Raw genomic sequence first — 20,224 nt, 5'->3', positions numbered from 1 at the left:
GGAGGACCCGCCCTCTCCTTTTTTGGAATCAAAAAACGAAACCAAGGCTGGCTTCCGGGAGAAGCGGCTATGGCTGCCGGGGGTGTCGTGGAGGGGCTGTGCGACGAATCCAGCTGCCCCATCTGCCTGGAATACTTCAAAGACCCCGTGATTTTGGACTGCGGGCACAACTTCTGCCAGGCCTGCCTCACCCGGCACTGGGCGAAAGCTGGCCGAGTGGCGTCCTGCCCCCAGTGCCGGAAACCTTTCGAGCAGAGGAATTTCAGGCCCAACCGGCAGCTGGCCAATGTGGTCGAGCTAGTCAAGAAGCTGGAGTTGGGGAAGGGCGCCAAGAGGAAGAGGGGGGAGTGCGAGCAGCACCAGGAGCCCCTGGAGCGCTTTTGCGAAGACGACCAAGCGGCCATCTGCGCGCTCTGCGAGCGCTCCGAAGAGCACCAGGATCACAAAGTGATCCGGGCAGAGGAGGCTGCCCGGCAGTATAAGGTAGGGGATTTTCACGGTGGGTGGGTGGGTGAACGTTGCCCCATGTTGCAGCTGTTTCGCGGGAGCCTGCTCGTGCACAGTGCGTGTGTGATAAGGAAAGAAGGCTGGATAAGCGTAGCCTTGGAAATAACCTTTGTTATTTCGTTAAGTTGGCAAGCTCAGCCGAGATGTTTCCTAACCTCTAGTCTCTCCCTCATCCAGGCTCATTTAGGCCAAGCCAAGGCCTGTTTCAGTCCAACTACAGTTCCCCAGCTTCACTGCATCCCCCCCCAAATAAGCCCCAGGAGGGGAAACATTTAAAGACGAGACCGATCACTGTGAACGATGTGTGATCCAGGGTTACAGTTGGAGGGGTTTCCCACATATTAATTAGTCTGGCTTAGTTTAGTGTCGTATTTGGCAAATAATTCTAGGCATCATCTACTGGGAAGCTCGATCAGTTTGACCCTTCTTTTTTTTTTCTGCAGTTAGCCATTTTCGGCAGCTCTTTCCAGACTTCCAGCTTCTGCTCTTCGTCATTTGTGTGTGCATTGAACCAGTTCAGAAATAAAAGACTAACGTTGTTTATTGGCTGACATGTTGAAGAAAATTGCTCAAAGTAGTTCTTTTAATTCTTGTCCTCTTAATGCTTGTCCTATTAATTTCAGTGGGACTACTTTAATTTTCTTCAGCATGTCAGCCATTATTATTTATTATTGTGTGTGCGAGTGAAAAGTGCTTAAACCAGATTACATCCAAAAAGAATAAAAGGATGGTTCTCTGCCCCCAAAGGGCTTCCATTCTAAAAGAAGTGCAATGTAGACACCACCACCAGCCACTGGAGGGACACTGGGCTGAGGCTGAATAGGTCCCCAGTGGTTTCCCCCTCCTCACTAAATATCAGGAGGATCACCACTTTGAAAAATATCTGTTTATCTGGTTATCAGGGGTTAAGATGCATATCCGCCTTTTTATTATTTGTTTGATGATACCCTGCACTTCTGTTTGAAAAAGCACACAAAGCAGCTTACAAAAGTTAGGATACACAATAAGGATAGTAAAATTTACAAACACTACAAATTAATCATAACAACAATAAAAAGAGATATCCTAAAACAGTAGTCAGATTAAAAGCAGGACAGCAGACTAAAATCGTACATTCAAAGCACACTGAAATAGGAACGTTTTTAACAGACTCCTAAAAATTAGAAGAGATTATATTGGAAGAGATTAAATTTAGAAGATTAGATCTTCTAAAAATTAGAAGGAAGGAAGATATTCCACTTTCATTACTGAAAAGTCCCCATCTCACAATATTCATCTGATCTTGCACAGAGATAAGACCAAGACTGGGGCCTCTGGTGATAATTTTAACTGGCAGGCAGATCATGCTGGAGCAGGCAGATCCTGAGGTAACCTGGAACATAAGAAGCTGCTTTATACTGAGTCAGACAGACCATTGGTTCATCTAGTTCATGCACAGATGCTCTTCCCAGAGTGGCCCCATCCCCTAAGGGGAATCTCTTACAGTGCTCAAATGCAAACCAGGGTGGGCCCTGTTTAACAAAGGGGGCAATTCATGCTTGCTAGCACTAGACCAGCTCTCCTCCTGGCCAAGGCATTTAGGGATTCCATGAATAAAATAAGCACTTTAAATTGAGAGGGAAACAGATAAGCAGCCAATGAAGATGACTTAAGATCAGAGTAATATTCTCTGATTTGGAGGACCCAGATAACAATCTGGCTGCTACATTTTAGACTAGCAGAAGTTTCCAGGCTGTCTTTAAAGACAGTCCAACTTGAAGCATTGCCATAGTCCAGCCTGGAACAAACAAAGGAATGGAGAGGAGAGGTCTCTCCCCCTGCCCATTTCTTGCTCATTCACCAAGGCAGTTTCAAAACTGGGCTGGAAACCAGACTGGAATGGAGCCATATATTTATTTTCATCCAGGAGCAATTGATAGGCTACCACACACTCAAAACATCTAGCCCAAATCAGGCAGATTTGACACGTGGTGAATATTAACACCCAGGTTAGCTTTTTTCCCAAGAGGGGCCTCGCTACAACCTCTTTCAGAAGTACAGGGACTATGCCCTTCCTCAGTGAGGTATTGGCCCTATCCAATCCCAGCACAGCATTCCTCCAGTGGTAGCTGCTGGTATCTGTCTTATGTTTCTTTTTAGATTGTGAGCCCTTTGGGGACAGGGAGTCATTTTATTTATTGGTTTGTTTATGTAAACTGCTTTGGGAACTTTTGTTGAAAAGTGGTACATAAATATTTGTTGTACTCCTATTGGGCATCCCTGAGACCCAGACAGAAAGGGCTATTCTAGCTGCTCTAATCATCCAAGGTGGGCGTGGGTTGAGCAAGAAAATGAAAGTTCTCCAAGCAGCCTGTTCTAGTCCCCAGGAAGAACAAGCTGGAAGGTAGCACTACAACAAGACCAGGCAGTGCTTTAGCAACTTCTGTTTCTGCTTCAGCACTAAAGGCAGAGTCTAAGAGTTAGAATGAATCTGCGTGTTTATATCTGAAAAAATATTTTTTGGATTGTTCACAGTGGACTGCCGAGGTTTCCACCTCCAGCCTCGGAGGCAAGATGCCTCTAAGTACCAGTTGCAGGGGAGCAACAACAAGAGAGAGCCCACAGGCAAGAGCCTCACCTCTTGCTTGTGGGCTTCTCAGAGGCATCTGGTGGGCCACTGTGCGAAACAGGATGCTGGACTAGATGGGCCTTGGGCCTGATCCAGCAGGGCTGCTCTTATGCCCTTTGCTGGCCACAATGTAATAGGCCTCTCACCACCCAGAAGAGCTCTCTCCACTTTCAAATCATATGTGTGGCTTTCTAAGGGAATCCCCCATGGTGTCAAATGGATAGATACCCACCCACTCTATAACAAAGGCCTTTTCTGTTTGTGTAGGAAAAAATCCAGGCCCAGCTTCAGTCTGTGGAGAAAGAGAAACAAAATCTTATGGATCAGAAACTGACTGAAGATCAGAGGAGCAAGCAGGGTCTGGTAGGTTCTCCTTTTGGTAGCTCATGTGATGGAGATGAATGTTGATTGGGTGGCTCCTTGTACTCTGCTCTTGAGGCAACAGACATCTCAGTGTCTGAAATCAGTCCCTCAAAAAGGAACAGCGCAAAAGACACATGAAATGTCCTCCCCCGAAAGGGGAGACACCAAGTACCCCCAGACCACCCTCTTGGAAAGGAAAGACACTCCTCTCAGATAAGGGGTTATAAAAGGTTGCCTCCCTAGAGGGTGGTCTGGGGGTACTTTTAATAGGTTACTTTAAAATAACAAAAGGCCTCCCATTATAAATTAGGAAGATGTCATATAGAATAATTATAAATCATAACACTTTGCAAATTTAAATTGGGAACACAATGATATCATGATCAGTGTCACAAAGGCCCCATGTCTGGTTTGCGGTTATTCCCGAAAATCTAAAGGGTGATCTCCCATATATGGTCTGCACAGATACAGATGTTCTTAAAAACATCCAGTTGACATAATGGAACCAGACTAGCTTCCTCATTTTGGGAACAGATGTCCTGCCAAAAAGGTCTGACAAAAGGAGACTCCAAAAAATAATTTGCCAGATTTTGATCCGTATGTATGTATGTATTTATTTATTACATTTCTATGCTACCCCATCCAAAAGCTGTGGGCAGAGCACAACAAGTAAAATAATACAAAAACAGTATTTAAAACAAACAGGTTAAAACAATATAAAAAACAAATCTAAAATAGTTCATAGCCATTTAAAACTAATTAAAAATAAAAATACTTAAAAGCAATTTAAAAACCTTGGAAGACCAGGCCAAACAAGTAAGTCTTTGGGGCTCTCTTAAAGGCCAACAATGAGCCCAGACTACGGATATCTGCCAGGAGTGCATTCCATAGGCCAGGAGCAGCTACATAGAAAGCCCAGTTCCAAGTTGCCACCAGACATGCTGGTGGTAACTGGAGACGGACCTCTCCAAATGACCTCAATGTGAGATGGGGATCATACAGAAAAAGGTGCACTCTAAGATAACCCGGCTCTAAGCCGTTCAGGGCTTTAAAGAGCATGTGGGATAGGGTCTTCTCTGTTGTAGCCCCCAGGCTCTGGAATGCTCTCCCAGTGAATGTCTGCTCTTTGACATCTGTGGCTGCTTTTAAAAAAACAACTACAAACCTTTTTATTTGTTCAGGCTTTTACCCCTTAGGGGCTGCCAGGTTTCCCAGCTTTCCTGCTTCTGTTTATCCTTTTTATAGTGGTTTTTTGGTGTGTTATGATTTGTACTTTTTAACTGATTTCAAGGTTTCAAATGTATTTCATGAAATTTCATTGTATTTTAATTTTTGTAGGCTGCCTTGGGATGCCTTATGAAAGGCTGTATAAAAACTGAAAAACAAACAAACATTCACTCCTAGGAAATATTCATGATCCCTTCCCAGAGTAACAGATAAATAGTGCCCCTCTCTAGCATGCTCATGCAAGGCTGTTTGGTTGTGGGGCTCTTGTGAGGGCAGTGGTGTATGTCTTGTAAGGGAAAGGTTTAAATGCCATCTAAAAAGGCTTAAATGCCCTTTCCCTGCCAAGGGTGGACGGTCCATGCCGAAAAAGGCGTGATCACTCTGTGCAGGCCCCCTTGAAGATCGTGGTCAATGTCTGCCACCCTGCTGACATGCTGAAGCCTTGCCCACAGTCTGGTGATACAAGCACTACAGAGCTTGCTGGGATGTACACCACCTAGAGATGTACGTATCAGGCAGTATAAAAGATAGATAGATAGATAGATAGATGTAATAACCAGCACTTTGTATTTTCACACTGGCAGCCAATGCAGCTGTTTTAGAACAGGCATAATATAGTCTCTCCAGGTTAGAGACCAGTCTGGCTGCTGCATTTTGAATTAACTGAAATTTCCAAACTACGTACAAAGGCAGCCCTTTGGGAATGAATGCCATTTCCTGATGATGATGATAGTGATGATAAGGAGAAATAGATTTGGGTGTCATCAGCATACTGGTAACATGCTTCACATCCACAGCAGTTTCATGTAGATGTTAAAAAGCATTGGTGACAGAATGGAGCCCTGAGGAACTCCATATAATAGCTCCCGTTTTGAAGATCAACCGTCCTCAATTTCCACTATCTGGAATCTGCCTGAGAGATAGGAGCGAACCACTGCAAAGCAGTGCCTCCTATCCCCAACTCCCCCAGGCGATCCAGAAGGATACCATGGTTGATGGTTTTGAACGCCGCTGAGAGATCCAGAAGAACCAACAGTCGCACTCCCTCTGTTGATTCCCTGATAAAGGTCATCCATCAGGCCAACCAAGGCAAACTCAACCCCATAGCCTGCTCTAAAGCCAGTTTGAAATGGGTCTAGATAATCTGTTTCCTCCCAAACGGCCTGGAGCTGGTTAGCCACCACTGTCTCAATCACCTTGCCCAAACATGGGAGATTGAATACTGGCCTATAACTATCCGTCACTGAGGGATCTAGGAAAGGCTTCTTAAGAAGTGGTCTAATCATTGCCTCCTTCAAACAAGGAGGCATCCTACCCTCCCTCAGCGATACGTTAATGATATTAACTAGGCCATCTCCCAACAATTTCCCTGCTATATAGAAGCTGCCAAGTTTGGCAAGGATCCAGAGAACAAGTGGTATGCCTCACCTCCCCAAGGAGCTTGTCCATGTCATCAGGCATCACAGATTGAAACTGATCCAATCTAATACTGCAAGAGGGATTGCTGGACACCTCCTTAATAGACTCTCCAGAAACAGTGGAGTCCGAGTCAGCCCAAGTACAAGAGATTTTGTCCACAAAGAACCCATTAAAGGCATTCTAACAGAACATATTCTTCAGGGACTGGTTCGAACTGGAAGGAGCCTGTATCAAATTCCTCACAACTTGGGACAACTCTGCTGAACGCGAATCTCCAAAAGCAATGTGCGCAGACCAATATTGTTTTTTTGCTGCACACACCACTTCCGCATAAATCTTCAAACAGGCTCTATTCTGTGTCCTGTCAAATTTGAGCACAATTCTCCTCCACTTGCATTCCAGTTGCCTGCCTTGCTGCTTCAGGCTCTGTAACCTCTCTGTATACCACGAGGCCACTTTCAAAGCAGGTTGGAAGGGACGCTTAGGAGTGATCGTTCTAATGCCTTGGTGAGTTCCCTTTTCCAGGTTCCCACTAGGGCATTGACAGAATCACTGGCAGCACCAACACTGAAACCCTCCAAGGCCTTTTGGTATCCGACTGGGTCCAGCAGCCGTCTTGGAGAGACCATTTTAATAGGTCCTCCACCCCTGCAGGGCTGGGTCATGGCTGTGAAACCAAACTTAACCAGGTGGTAGTCCTTCCATGACAATAGGGAAACCACAAGATTCCCCCACCCACGGAACACCCCCCTGATCTTAACAAAAGACCAAATTTAGTGTGTGGCCGGCAACATGAGTTGGGCATGAAATTAATTGGGATAGGCCCATCGTTGTCATGGTCGCTATGAACTCCTGAGCCGCACCAGACAAGTCATCTGCAAAGTGGATATTGAAGTCTGTCCAGCACTAAAAGTCTGGGTGACTCCAAGACCAGCTCTGTCAGCTCAGTTAGGGCGTCAGTTGGGCAGTGGGGTGGCTGGTACACCAACAGAATCCCCAATCTATCCCTAGATCCAGCGGCAAAAATACACACTCAATATGTCAGCTGTCTCGCGGGGGGGCCTGGTAAGGGAGATGGCATTCTTATGGACCACAGCCACTCCACACACACCTCCGCCCACTTCCATAACTGAGTAGTCTGGTGGGAGATGCTGGGCGCAAACTGGGCCACTAGCCTTCCCCATCCAGGTCTCAGTTATACAAGCCAAATGAACCCTCTGGTCAGAAATATAAATCAAAAGTATAAACAATAATCCCCTTTTATTGGATTACCATTAAGGTATTTGTAAATATTAGAATGCAAACAAGGCATCAAAACATATTAGCATTATGGATGTATGTATTAAAAAAATCAAATCAGTGCTCTAATGGAAGACAGCCACTACTTTTCCTTGCCTTGTGGTCAGCCAGGCAGCTGGTACAGCTGAACATGATGAGCAAAGTGCTTTTCAAAATCACCTGATAGCCTGTCAGCAGACTGAAGTTCATAGCTGAATTTTTAATTAAAAGCATAGAAAACCCCCACTTCCCCCCCCCCATGATTATTGTGTATACTTCAGTGTGTGTGTGTGTGTGTGTGTAAATAAAAAATATAAAAAGGTAAAGTGTGCCATCAAGTTGATTTCGACTCTTGGCGCCCACAGAGCCCTGTGGTTTTCTTTGGTAGAGTACAGGAGGGGTTTATCATTGCCTCCTCCCGCGCAGTAAGAGGTTATGCTTTTCAGCATCTTCCTGTATCACTGCTGCCCAATTCAGGTGTTGCCCATAGTCTGGGAAACATACCAGCGGGGATTTGAACTGGCAACTTTCTGCTTGTTATTTCCCCGCTGTGTCTCTTAAGGTGTATATATACCAAGTATGTACTGTATAATCGAGTTCCTTCATATAAAATCCAGTTACATCAGCATCAGATTTGCTTAAAACCTAGATCTAAATGGAAAACAAGAAGGTCCACCAAAGAGTTCACACCAAGTTTGACTTCTGTGTTCTCATGGGTTTCAGAGTTAGTACATGATATTTTGCAAAGATAAGCAAAATCCCAAAATCCTCAAGCAGAAACAATTTCATGATCGGACATGAACCAAAGATTTGATAGCTTCAAAGTAAGGCTTTAAACAATGTGATACAATAAAAGACACTGAGTATTTAATAAAACTACCTATATGATATGTATACATATGTTTAATCATGCAAAGCCCCCTTGCCATTCTCCTTCATACCACTGTTTTCAGGTCATTCTCCTCAAGGAATGGACAGAGTTGTTGAATTAATTGGACGTGGACAAGCTGCTTGGAGCGGTACGGCCTACCACTTGTTCTCTGGATCCTTGCTCAGCCTGGCTGCTTCGATCTAGCGGAGAGGTTGTTGGAGATGGCCTAGTTAATATCATAAATGTATCGCTGAGGGAGGGTAGGGCACCTCCCTGTTTGAAGGAGGCAATAGTTACACCGCTTCTTAAGAAGCCTTCCCTGGATCCCTCAGCGATGGATAGTTATAGGCCAATCTCCCCTGGCTGAGTAAGGTAATCGAGAGTGTGGTGGCTAACCAGTTCCAGGCGGTTTTGGAGGAAACTGATTATCTAGACCCATTTCAAACTAGCTTTAGAACGGGCTATGGGGTTCTAGGGATTGAGACAGCCTTGGTCGGCCTGATGGATGACCTTTACCGGGGAGTCGACAGAGGGAGTGTGACTCTGTTGGTCCTCTTGGATCTCTCAGTAGCGTTCGATACCATCGACCATGGTATTCTGGGTCGCCTTGGGGAGTTGGGAATAGGGGGCACTGCTCTGCTGTGGTTCCGTTCCTGTCTCTCGGGTAGATCCCAGATGGTGGAGCTTGGTGACAGTCGCTCCTCAAAACAGGAGCTGTTATATGGAGTCCCTCAGGGCTCCATTCTGTCACCAATGCTTTTCAATATCTACATGAAACCGCTGGGTGAAGTCATCAGGAGATTTGGTGCTGGGTGTTATCAGTATGCTGATGACACCCAAATCTACTTCTCCCTTTCATCTTCAGGAAATGGCACTCATTCTCTAAATGCCTGCCTACAGGCAGTAATGGGCTGGATGAGGAAGAACAAATTGAAGCTGAATCCAAGCAAGACGGAGGTGCTCATTGGGGGGCTCAGAATCTGAGGAGTGAGTTAGATCTTCTTGTGCTGGATGGGGTTACACTCCCCTAGAAGGAGCAGGTGCGCAACTTGGGAGTACTCCTGGACCCAAGCCTCACCCTGGTTTCTCAGGTGGAGGCCATGGCCAGGAGTGCTTTCTATCAGCTTCGGCTGATTCGACAGCTGCGCCCATTCCTTGAGGAGGATGACCTCAAAACAGTGGTGCACCAGCTGGTAACCTCCCAGCTTGACTATTGCAATGCGCTCTATGTGGGGCTTCTTTTGTACGTAGTTTGGAAACTTCAGTTCAGAATGCGGCAGCCAGATTGGTCTCTGGGGTAACCCGGAGAGACCATATTATGCCTATTTTGAAACAATTGCACTGGCTGCCGATATATTTCTGGGGAAAATACAAAGTGCTGGTTATTACCTTTAAAGCCCTGAACGGCTTAGGCCCGAGTTACCTTAGAGAGCGCCTTCTTCTGCGTGATCCCCACCGCACATTAAGGTCATCTGAAGAGGTTCGTCTCCAGTTACCACCAGCTCATCTGGTGGCGACTCGGAGACGGACCTTCTCTATAGCTGCTCCAGGGCTGTGGAATGTGCTCCCTGCGGAAATCCGCAATTTGAATTCTCTATTAGCCTTCATGAGAGCCCTTAAGACATATTTGTTTGGCCTGGCTTTCCAGGGTTTTTAAATCTTTTAATATTCTAACCTGATTTGGTGGCTTTTAATCACTTGTTTAATTGTTTAAAATGTTTTTAAATTGTTAATTGTTGTTATATTGCTTTTAATTTGTTTTAGCTCTTTATTGTTTTAGTGGTTTGTTTTAATTTTGTCAACCGCCCTGAGCCATTTTGGAAGGGCAGTATATAAATCCAAGAAATAAAGAAATTGCAGCTGGTAAAAACTGTTCCTGGCCACAGCCTCAACCTGAGTCACCAGGGTGAGACCCGGGTCCAAGAGCACTCCCAAGCTACCAACCTGTTCTTTCTGGGGGAGTGTAACCTCGACCAGAACAGAAGTTCTATCCTGTCTTTCAGATTATAACCCCCCATGTCCCCTCTCCTGCTGTTGCTCCCCACAACATATTTAGATGTATCGTTCTTCAGAGGCTGGCCTATAGCCGTCAGACTAGAAGCCATTGATAGACTTGTCCTCCATGAATTTATCTAAACCTCTCTTAAAGTCATCTAAGCTAGTGGTCATCACCACATCCTGTGGCAGAAAATTCCCTAGGTTACTGATACACTGTGTGGGGAAAGTGCTTCCTTTTTTATGTAGTGTTTTCAGAGTGTGGGCAGAGCTGTTCAACTTCTGGTGCCATCGAACATGTGGAGGGAGATTAAGGGAACTGTGTGCAGGCTGCTGTCCCATCGCCACAGAGCCTCCTAATGCATGCGCTTTTTTAGTATGTCCGCTAAGTTTAAAATATATATCTATTGGTACATTAAAGGAAAAATATACTTCTAAAAATTACAGTTTAAAATTACTTGTGATCCCTCCCCCCACCATTATTGTTCAAAAATAATTATTATTTTTCAATAAATAAATAATTATTTTATTTATTTATTTTTTTTAAATTTCAAAAGCATCAATTCCCTTGCCCTTTGTTGTGCATACAAGCATTGCAGATTTTACCAGGGAGAACACCACTCTGTCCAATGCCATCTAGAACTGCTGTTTTAATTCTACTTCTGGCTGATAGCTGAACAGCAACATGCCAGCACTGTAGTGTTGAAAGGGTCTAGTGGAAGCAGAGGTCTCTCAGGTCGAGGAAGAGTCCGGAATCTAATATGTGAGTCACTCATTTTGCTCTCTGCCCTTTTCCCAATGTCCATTTTCTCCTCCAGACCCAGGTAGAACTAGAGAAAAAGATGATTGGGTCTGCCGTTGAGCAGACACAAAAGTTTCTTGAGGAGAAGAAACACTTTTGGCTGGCCCAGTTGGATGATCTAGAAAAAGAAATGCAGACGAGACAGGAGGAAAATGTCACCAGATTCTCAGAGGAGAGTTCTCGTCTCAGTAACCTGATCACGGAGATGGAAGAGAAGTGCCAGCAACCAGCAAGTGAATTCCTGCAGGTGAGACTGAAGACAAACCCATCTCCCAAATCCCTTGGAATAAAGAAAGTACGGCCTGGGAAATGACAATGACAATCAACTCGCAGTTGGTTTTCCCAGTTTAGGAAGGGGCAAGAGAATTCCCATGAGTACAAGGAACAGTTCAGTGTGTGTTGTCTTATAGCTGAGACTAGCTTCTCTTTTTCTCTCCTTCAGGAAATCGGGGACACCCTGAGCAGGTATGTGGCTCTGTCTTAGTCCCCTTTCTGTTTCCCCTACCCTTCCTGTGCAGCAGCTGAAACTATATTTTCCACAGAGTGTGAGTATGTCCTTAAGATCTTCAAATTCTAGGAGGGTTAGAGGGCTTTTTCCTTGACAGTATGGATACAGCTGTGCTTACGTCATTGGAGATCAAGCTTTTTTCCTTGTGAAGAGGGTGAGCTCCTCAGCAAATTGCCATATACTGGCTGCAGTGTTCCCTTTTAATAGGGATTCCCAGATGTTGCTGACTACAACTCCCAGAATCCCCAGCTGCAATAGCTTTTGCTTGGGGATTCTGGGTGTTAGAGGGAACAGTGAGTGGCTGTGACAATTCATCCATCTAGCCTAGCACTGTCTGCTCCAACTGACAGCCGTTCTCCAGTGTTTCTCAGCCCAGGTGCTTTAACTGAAAATGCCATCTTTTGGACTTGTAACCTTCTCTGTGCAATGAATGTATTCAAGCCCTGAGAAATGGTCCCCTGCAGTGTTCTCTCTAATTTTTGTTCATCTGTGTGCGGAATGAGTTTTGTTCTGGGTGGGAGTATCAAGGCAGTGTGCGTGCATGTGCATTCAGAGTGGGGCCTTCCTGATTCAACCTGAGTGGGATCTAAAATTAACTGAGTGGACATCAAAAAAACTTGTGAGCTCAGGCATGTGTGCACACCTTAGAGGTCCCCTGCCTTTTCCCTTGCCTTTTCCCACAAACAGCAGAAAAGAGTTATAATCGAGAGAAGGTTGGGGGAGCAAGCTTGCCTCTCCAGTTGTAGTTGTTGAACTACAACTCCCAGCATTCCCAGCCACAATTTTTGTGGCTGGGGATTGTGAGTGTTGTAGTTCAACAGCTGGAGAGCCAAGGCTGGCCACCCCTGATCTAGAGGGGTGGTGGGGGCTATCCTTGCTCTCCTTAAGAATAGAAAGTAACTGGAATACAACCAGCTTGCTTGGAATAACCCCAGCCTTGAGATAGTAACCTTGGGAACCTATGTGTGAGTGGATGTGCTGCTGAACCTGCCATGCCAGATTACAAGTTGACAGGGGCGTAATGCTCTTTAACTATTCCTTGAACCAAACCATCTTCCTTCCAGGTACCAGAACGAGCAAGTGAGGCAGCAGCTGGCAGTTTCTCCAGGCCTGGAAGAGACCCTCAGAAGTTACTCTCAAAAAAGATCAGTCCTTAAAAAGGCCATGGAAGAGCTTGAAGGTATTGGGGGACAGTTCAGGGCGGAGAACCGATACAGATCTTTAGGGACGCTCCGCTTTCAAGCTAGTTGCATGGAAAGCTAGTTCCTTGTCACATTCTCTCCTGCATTACTCCCACATCTACTTCCTAGAAAGGAGAGAAAGTTAACTTTGATGCAGATGTCATGTGCATCAAAGGATCCACCAGTGGAGAAGGATCTCCTTGTAGCTCCTGTTTCCTCCCCTGTTCTCACCACTACCATCACTGCCACCCTGTCGTCAGTAGGTCTGTTTGTAATCAAATGCTCTGGCTGGGTGCTTATTCCCAAGCTACAGCCGTGCTGCTTTTTGTGCATGTGAACTAAACCAAAAATAATAGGACTGCAACTTATTGGACTAAGGAGGGGCAGTATTGAAAAAGCTCTCCTTTCTTTCTTGTTATAAGATCTGTGATAGTGCATTCACAATCAGAAGTTGAGACAACTCTTTCATACTTCCTCTGCTTCTGTAAAGACAGATGATTTGGGTCAGAATGACTCATGTGGGAGGAGGATCGGTATTCCCTCTAACAGGGATTCCCAGATGTTGTTGACTACAACTCCCAGAATCCCCAAGCATAAAACATTGCAGGTGGGGATTCTGGGAGTTGTAGTCAACAACATCTGGGAATCCCTGTTAGAGGGAACACTGACGAGGATATCTGAAGGACTGCGTACCTACCTGTAATATGCAGTGATCGTCTAAGGAGGTCGTGCTGCAAGTCCTCCCACCATCAGAGACTGGGCAGGTGGTGACTAGAGACAGGGCCTTTTCAGTGGTGGCATCTAAGCTTTAGAATTCTCTCCCTCAAGAAGTTTTTGTCACACGCTTTGTGCTATCTTTTTGACAAGTAATGTTGTTTATATGGGCACACGGAGAGAAATAATTCATTTTATTTGGCTGTATCCAAAAAGTTAGTCATGACTAGGTCCCATTGAGATTAATTTGACTCATTAGTCATGAGTAACGTCTCACCGATTTCAGTGTTTTGTCATGATTCACTTTCTTTAGTACAAGCCTTTGCTTTTCTTACTGCTATGATTTTTATGCTTTGGTTTAGCTTGCCACTTTTTACTTTATTTAACACATTTGTATACTGCCCAAAACTTAGCTCTCTGGGTGGTTTACAACAAAACTATACAAATTAAAATTTAAAGTGTTAAAATGTTAAACTTTTTAAAATGTAACACAATGTTATACTATTAAACTGTAAAATTATTTATTTGTTGCTACTGTAGCTAGTTGTGTTGTATACTCTTCCATTTTTATTCTGCTGGCCACATAGATATGTGTAAAAAGGTGGGGTGTAAATATTTTAAATGATTAACTGAATTAATTAAAGATCCTGTCTGGTCAGTTCTTCCCTCTCCACCCTTCCTTCATGGTCCAGGGCAGGGATTCTCAGCGTTGGGTGCCCAGATGTTATTGGACTTCAGCTCCCATAATCCCCAGTCCCAGTGGCCTTTAGTTGCAGATTATGGGAGTTGAAGTCCAATAACATCTGGGGACCCAACGTTGAGAATCCCTGCTCTAGGGCAGGGCTGCACACCTTCTGCCCCCCCCTCCACTGTTGTTGGCTTAAAACTCCCACCATCCCTGATTGTTGGCACTGTGGCGAGGGATGATGGAGTTGTAGTCCAACAATAGCTGGAGGGCTGAAGTTGTGTAACCCCCTGGTCTAGGAAGAAGACTGTCCCCATCTAGTCACACCCCTTTGGGGGGAAGATGCCATATTTTTAGATTGTGAGCCCTTTGGGGACAGGGATCCATCTTATTTATTTATTTTATTATTTCTCTGTGTAAACCACCCTGAGCCATTTTTGGAAGGGCAGTATAGAAATCGAATGAATAATAATAATAATAATAATAATAATAATAATAATAATAGACTGGTGCGTGTCTCTGCTGACCACATGAACAAGAAGTGGAAGCAATAGCAGTTTTCTTGGGAGTCTTAGACATGACTGAATGCAAACACCAAGCCTTCAACTTGCAGCCCTACTTGAACACACCAGTCCAGTCAGGAGGCACGTTCCCCCCCCCCTTCCAAATCCTCCTTCCAGTTTGCTTCATTTCAGCCCATTGCCCCTTACCCAGATTTAAACATGAAACGGCAATTCATGCAATATGGTCTTAACTTGAGTGCTGATTTTAATGAGGCATTTGTTTCGTGAGATTTTATTTAACGTGAAATGACATGTTGCTAGCTACGTGAGCTGAGTAAATATGTCACCCTTTCCTCCCCATCACAGTGTCTCTGGAGCGAGCTCGGAACAAAGGTAATTTTGGTAGTATTTGGTAGAACTTGGAAGGGAGAGATTGTTTGAGGGTGTGAAATGTGTAGTTTAGTCCTGCAGTGATTTAGGGGTGTGTTGTTTTTTTTTAAAAAATAATAAATTAAACCAGTGGTTCCCAACCTGGGGTCCTCCAGATGTTGCTGAACTACTACTCCCAGCATCCACAGCTACAATTTATTGTGGCTGGGGATACTGGGAGTTATAGTTCAGCAACATCTGGAGGACCCCAGGTTTTTGATTCGTTCTATTTATATACCACTTTTCTTTAAAATCATCTCAAAGCAGTTTCCAGTATAGTTAAAACTGCACGATTAAACCACAGAAAGTACAGCTATTAAGATGAATATAAAAATAATCTCTCTTTTAAAATTTAAAAACCTATATGAAACAATAATGCACAAAACACAGAGCAGCAGAAGTTAAAATGAATCTCATTTAAAAGCCTGGGGTGAAGAGCTACGTCTTTACTTGTTTTCTAAAAACTGATGGAAGCTGAGGAGCGGATGCTAGCCAGGAGAGCATTCCAAAGCCTGGGGGCGGTGGCTGAGAAGGCCCCGTCCCACGTGCTCAGCAGCCGAGCCTCTTTCACCGTCTACACGCTGAGCAGAGCCCACAGGTTGGGAACTACTTGTTTAAATAGCAGCCACAGAGGGGCACAGTCAGGATCATGACCATGGAATGTGGGGAGGGGTTATCTAACCCAGGATTTGACAAATTCCAGACACCAGGGTGCCATGGGATCTAGAAATTTAACCATGGTGCCTAGACTAGAATATTCAGTAGTAGACTTATTTAATAAAATCTTTATTTACCCCCGGGAGCCCTGTTTCTGTTTCAAGTTATGTTACTTGTGAAAGGGGTGAAGAGAAGCCCGTTTACCCTTGCCCCCACAATGTCCATCACTTAACTCCAGTAAATTTATCAAATGTCCATGGTCTGGCTCCTAGGTTTTTGCGCTGATGCCTAGATCTAAATATAATGTGTCAAGGCCGGATCTAACACTTTCCTTTTGCATTGTAATTACAATAAAATGCCTCTCTTGCTTAGCCTTAGGAGGGAAGCATCTATTCAAGACCACAGCCTGCAATACACTAATTTATCCAATATAGTCCTAACTAACGTGTTCACATGGGCGTCCACAGGACACTTTTCACCAGGGGTGGGAGAGCCAGCAATCCTATACCGCCTACCCCCATATATGGGAGTATGCCCCATTGAACACATGCACATTCTAATCAGGTCTGTAACTTATTTATTTATAAATGTAAGAGTAATTTTTTAAAAAACATGGCATGAAATATTTTATGCTTATATAATAGTCTGACTTTAAAACTGTCCTCCTTGCTTCTGTACAATAGTGACTCTGCAGCAAGCGCTGAACAAAGGTGACTATTTAAAGCAGGGCTGCACACCTTGGATGCTCCAGCTGTTTTTGAACTATGACTCCCATCATCCCCAGCCACAGTGACTAATAGGAATGAGGGGAGTTGTCATCGAACATCTTTTTGGGCCCCGAGATATCTGATGGGACCACCTGATCCCAAGGATTTCTGGCCGCTTGACAAGGTCATTGGAGTGGGCTCTGTTCCACGTGCCGACAATGGAGGCTCGGCTGCCGTGCACGCAGAACAGGGCCTTCTCAGTCATTGCCCCCGAACGTCAGAATGCTCTCCTGGTGGACATCCACTCTCAGTCTCCATCACAGTTTTTAGAAAGCAAGTGAAATCTTGGCTTTTTATCCAGGTGCTTTTTTTTTTTTAAGGGGGGCGGGATGCTGTTCTTGTTTCTGCTGCTCTGTATTTTATGGTCTCATTGGGTATGTTGTTTTTTTTAATTTTTAATTAGAGTTGTCTTTTTATATTGCAATTTAATAATTTTTATTGGACAACTGTTTTATAGTTTTTAAAAAAATGTTGAGATTGAGATTGAGATGGTTTTAATGAAATATAGTATATTTATAGTATATAAATATAGTATAGTTTAATGCAGTATAGAAATATAGTATAGTTTAATGCAGTATAGAAACCTAACAATAAATAAATAAAATCTGCAGGAGGGCCAAAGCTGTGCAGCCCTGATTTAGAAGGAACTACCGGAGATAGGCAGCAATAGGGACTCTCAGTTAAGACTGGAGCCGAAACTATGCTTACCAGAGTATAAAAGAAGGGTAAAAGGATGTGGAGAGAGGGTGACAGCTGGCTGATAGATGATGAAGTCTTTCACACAGTCAAAAACTCTGTCCTACCCAGGGTTGGGAGCTGTGTATACTCTCAACCTTTGGTTGTGTGGAAGCAAGGTAGGAGGAAAAGCTACCCAGGTTTATGTCAGGGACATAAAGGACATGAAAGGATTTGTCCTATAAAGTGCTAATTAAATGCTTATTGTTATTGTGCTCCAGGTGGAATTAGGCTATATATGGCTTTTGTTTCATCCAAATCTAGAATTCTGGGATTAAGTACAATGTCCATCTTATTAGATGTAAAGTGAGAGTTTATTCCTCTTGGTGATTATGCTGTCTTTTACTTCTTCCATTTATTTTATTCTGTTGTTCTATATTTTTCTGTTCTATTTTCAGACTACCATGCCCATTGAATAACATTTTGCGTGCGCAGTGGGGGAGGGCTGGCTTTGTTAATCTCCCCCCACCCTCTGCAGTGCTCTGTGCCTCCAGAAAAGATGTCCCTTAGTGTTGTGGGTTCCTCGGTAACATATTTGGGGCGGCACAAAAGGCTGTAGGAGGAAGGGGGGGGGTTGGCGAAAATCACCCTTCCCCCATTGCTTATGCAAAACATTATTCAGAGCATGCAGCTGTTAGTCTGGATGTTGGCCGTCGAGGCTGTTCTCACACGCAGGCAAAACCAGACTGATGAAGACAAGCCCAGTCATGCCTACATGTGAGAACCAGTGGGATCGCGTCTGATCCTGGCTGTGCCTCGGTGGCAAACCCACCAAGCCAGCCACCCTCTTGAATGGGGTTAAGTGAGCTAGTGCTCCCTTAGGCCCGTTTTTTAAATCGTCCACCAGCAGCCGGGTCTGGGATACTGCGGGGCTCCCAGCTGACTTTGGGGGAATCCCCAGAATGCACCATGCGCTCACACAGTGCATTCTGGGAATTCCAAGGGCCGGGGCAACGCATCCTGACCCACAACCCTCTGCAATACCTGAGGAGGCAGCTGAACATCCGGGTGCGCGATCTCCGCACCCAGACCAACAGCGAGGATCATCGGTGGCGGGGGGAGCTTTTTTTTTAGGCTTCCTCCCCTGCCCCTTCAAGCCTTTTCTCACGGATCGCGAGAAAGGGCTCGTGGTATATTTTCTTTTAACTTTGGTTGCATGTTGCCCAAATGTCTTGTAAATAAATGCCCCCATGACTGGTCTCTTAAGAGGCTATTTCATCCAGTGCTTCCTCTCTCTCCTCCAGCCTGACCCTGCTTGAGGAAGTACCTTCTTTTGCTCTTTGTTAGGTTTCTTGATCAGATTCAGATGAAGCCTGGAGAGAGGGGGTTTTGTGGGCCACCTGATGCGGATCCTTTATCTGACACCACCCACCATTTAGCTTTCTCTCTCTCTCTCTCTCTCTGTCCCGCAGTGAACGTCACTCTGGATCCAGACACGGCACATCCTGAACTCATTCTGTCTGAGGATCTGAAGAACGTGAGAAGAGGCTGCAGAAAACCAGAGCTGCTCGACAACCCCGAGAGATTTGACAGAATGCCCTGTGTGTTGGGCCGTGAGAGATTCACTTCAGGAAGACATTCATGGGAGGTGGAAGTGGAAGAGGAAAAAGGAGCATTGTGGGCCATGGGGGTTGCAAGAGAGACTCTCAGAAGGAAGGGAGATACCAACCTTAATCCCAGGGAGGGAATCTGGGCTTTGGGGAAGGACTCACTTCCATGTCAACTCTGGGCTTTTACCTATCCTGAGTGGACTGCTTTGAACTGGAGATATCAGCCCAAGAAGATCCGGGTGTCCCTGGACTACGAAGAGGGTCAGGTGGATTTTTTCGATGCTGATGCAAACAAACTGATCTTCAGCTTCCAGACAGCCTCATTCTTTGGGGAGAGTATCAGACCCTTTTTCTGGCTGTGGTCAGAAGTCGAATTGAAGTGCTAGATCTTGAGCAGAATCTCCACCACTGTCATCACTTTAAACCTAAGTAGTAAGGACGTAACACACTCTAGCATTTTCCCAATACCCGTGCAAGAAAGAACAGCCTTGGTGCTTTTCAGTCAGGATTCTGCTTCATGGTTCAAAACTTCGATTAGGACAAGAATGGTGGAAGTACATGAGAATCATTGTGTTGTTGTTGTTGTTTTTTAAATCAGAACAGGCAGGCTCGAACTACCTTTTATCAGAGTACTTTGAAATAATCATGTCCTCTACCCAAACATGGTAAAATGAAGAATCTAAGTAGGGTTGAAAAGTTGTTAGGGCTTTTGTGCATTAAAAGATTGATGATGGAATGATGTAGAGTAGGCTTTCCCTTCCCTGCATTTCTATCTATTGAATTATGTCAGTCATGGGGCTTTAACAGAAGAGGAACCTCGGGGGTGGGGAGGAGAGTCATTCTTATCTAAATTATTTTAACTTCCAGGTGCAGAGGACATGATTATTTCGGTCCACTGCAGCATAAGGAAACTTTGAGCACTACTTGGGTAAGAATCCTCTATAGGCAAGGAAAACTGACCAGGGCAAGAAGAGTGAGGGGAGGGAAGGAAGGAAATTGGGCAGAGCAGTTTCATAGAGATTGGGGAGAACTTTCCATCTGTGATATCAATGCTTGTTTATCTTTCAGGTGATCTTTAGGAAATAGGCAGATTAGACCTTCATCTTTGCAAACATATTGAGTTTCTTCCATTACTGCTTTAAATATTATTCATTTGCTATTAAACATACCAAATTTGTTAATGGAGTATAAAGTCTAGTTTGGAAGCTCTTGTTTTTTCAATTTTTACAATTTCAAAATTGTCTTGTTTTTTCACCTTCCTGGTGTGCAGATAGAGCACTGATAACTAAAATGCTTTAGTCGCCTTAAGATTTCTCTGGAAAGTAGCAGCCAGGCAGGAAAAGTATAACTGCACATGGGTGGCTGATGAAATTTTGGTGCTTGAGATAGAAAATCCAATTGGCATCTCCCTCTTGCTAATTTCAA

General features: G+C 44.6%; 1 protein-coding gene across 1 annotated transcript; it reads left to right on the top strand.

Moving 5' to 3' along the window:
* Window positions 1-3: 3 nt before the first annotated feature.
* LOC128346549 (zinc finger protein RFP-like) lies at window positions 4-20,004 on the top strand. Its single transcript, XM_053299971.1, has 7 exons — window positions 4-483; window positions 3,383-3,478; window positions 11,087-11,317; window positions 11,513-11,535; window positions 12,643-12,758; window positions 15,028-15,054; window positions 18,662-20,004. The coding sequence occupies exons 1-7, from the start codon at window positions 70-72 to the stop codon at window positions 19,183-19,185; spliced, it is 1,431 nt and encodes a 476-aa protein (XP_053155946.1). The 5' UTR covers window positions 4-69; the 3' UTR covers window positions 19,186-20,004.
* The last annotated feature ends 220 nt before the right edge of the window (window positions 20,005-20,224 follow it).

This window comes from Hemicordylus capensis, chromosome 2 (assembly GCF_027244095.1).
Source record: "Hemicordylus capensis ecotype Gifberg chromosome 2, rHemCap1.1.pri, whole genome shotgun sequence".
Lineage (NCBI taxonomy): Eukaryota > Metazoa > Chordata > Lepidosauria > Squamata > Cordylidae > Hemicordylus > Hemicordylus capensis.
Note: the sequence above shows the minus strand (reverse complement) of the source record. Positions and strands in the feature narration are given on the sequence as shown.

Coding starts and splice junctions, on each gene's coding strand:
- LOC128346549 (XM_053299971.1), top strand. CDS start 70: ATGGCTGCCGGGGGTGTCGTGGAGGGGCTGTGCGACGAATCCAGCTGC. Junction 484..3,382: donor AGGCTGCCCGGCAGTATAAG/GTAGGGGATTTT, acceptor CTGTTTGTGTAG/GAAAAAATCCAGGCCCAGCT. Junction 15,055..18,661: donor GGAGCGAGCTCGGAACAAAG/GTAATTTTGGTA, acceptor TCTGTCCCGCAG/TGAACGTCACTCTGGATCCA.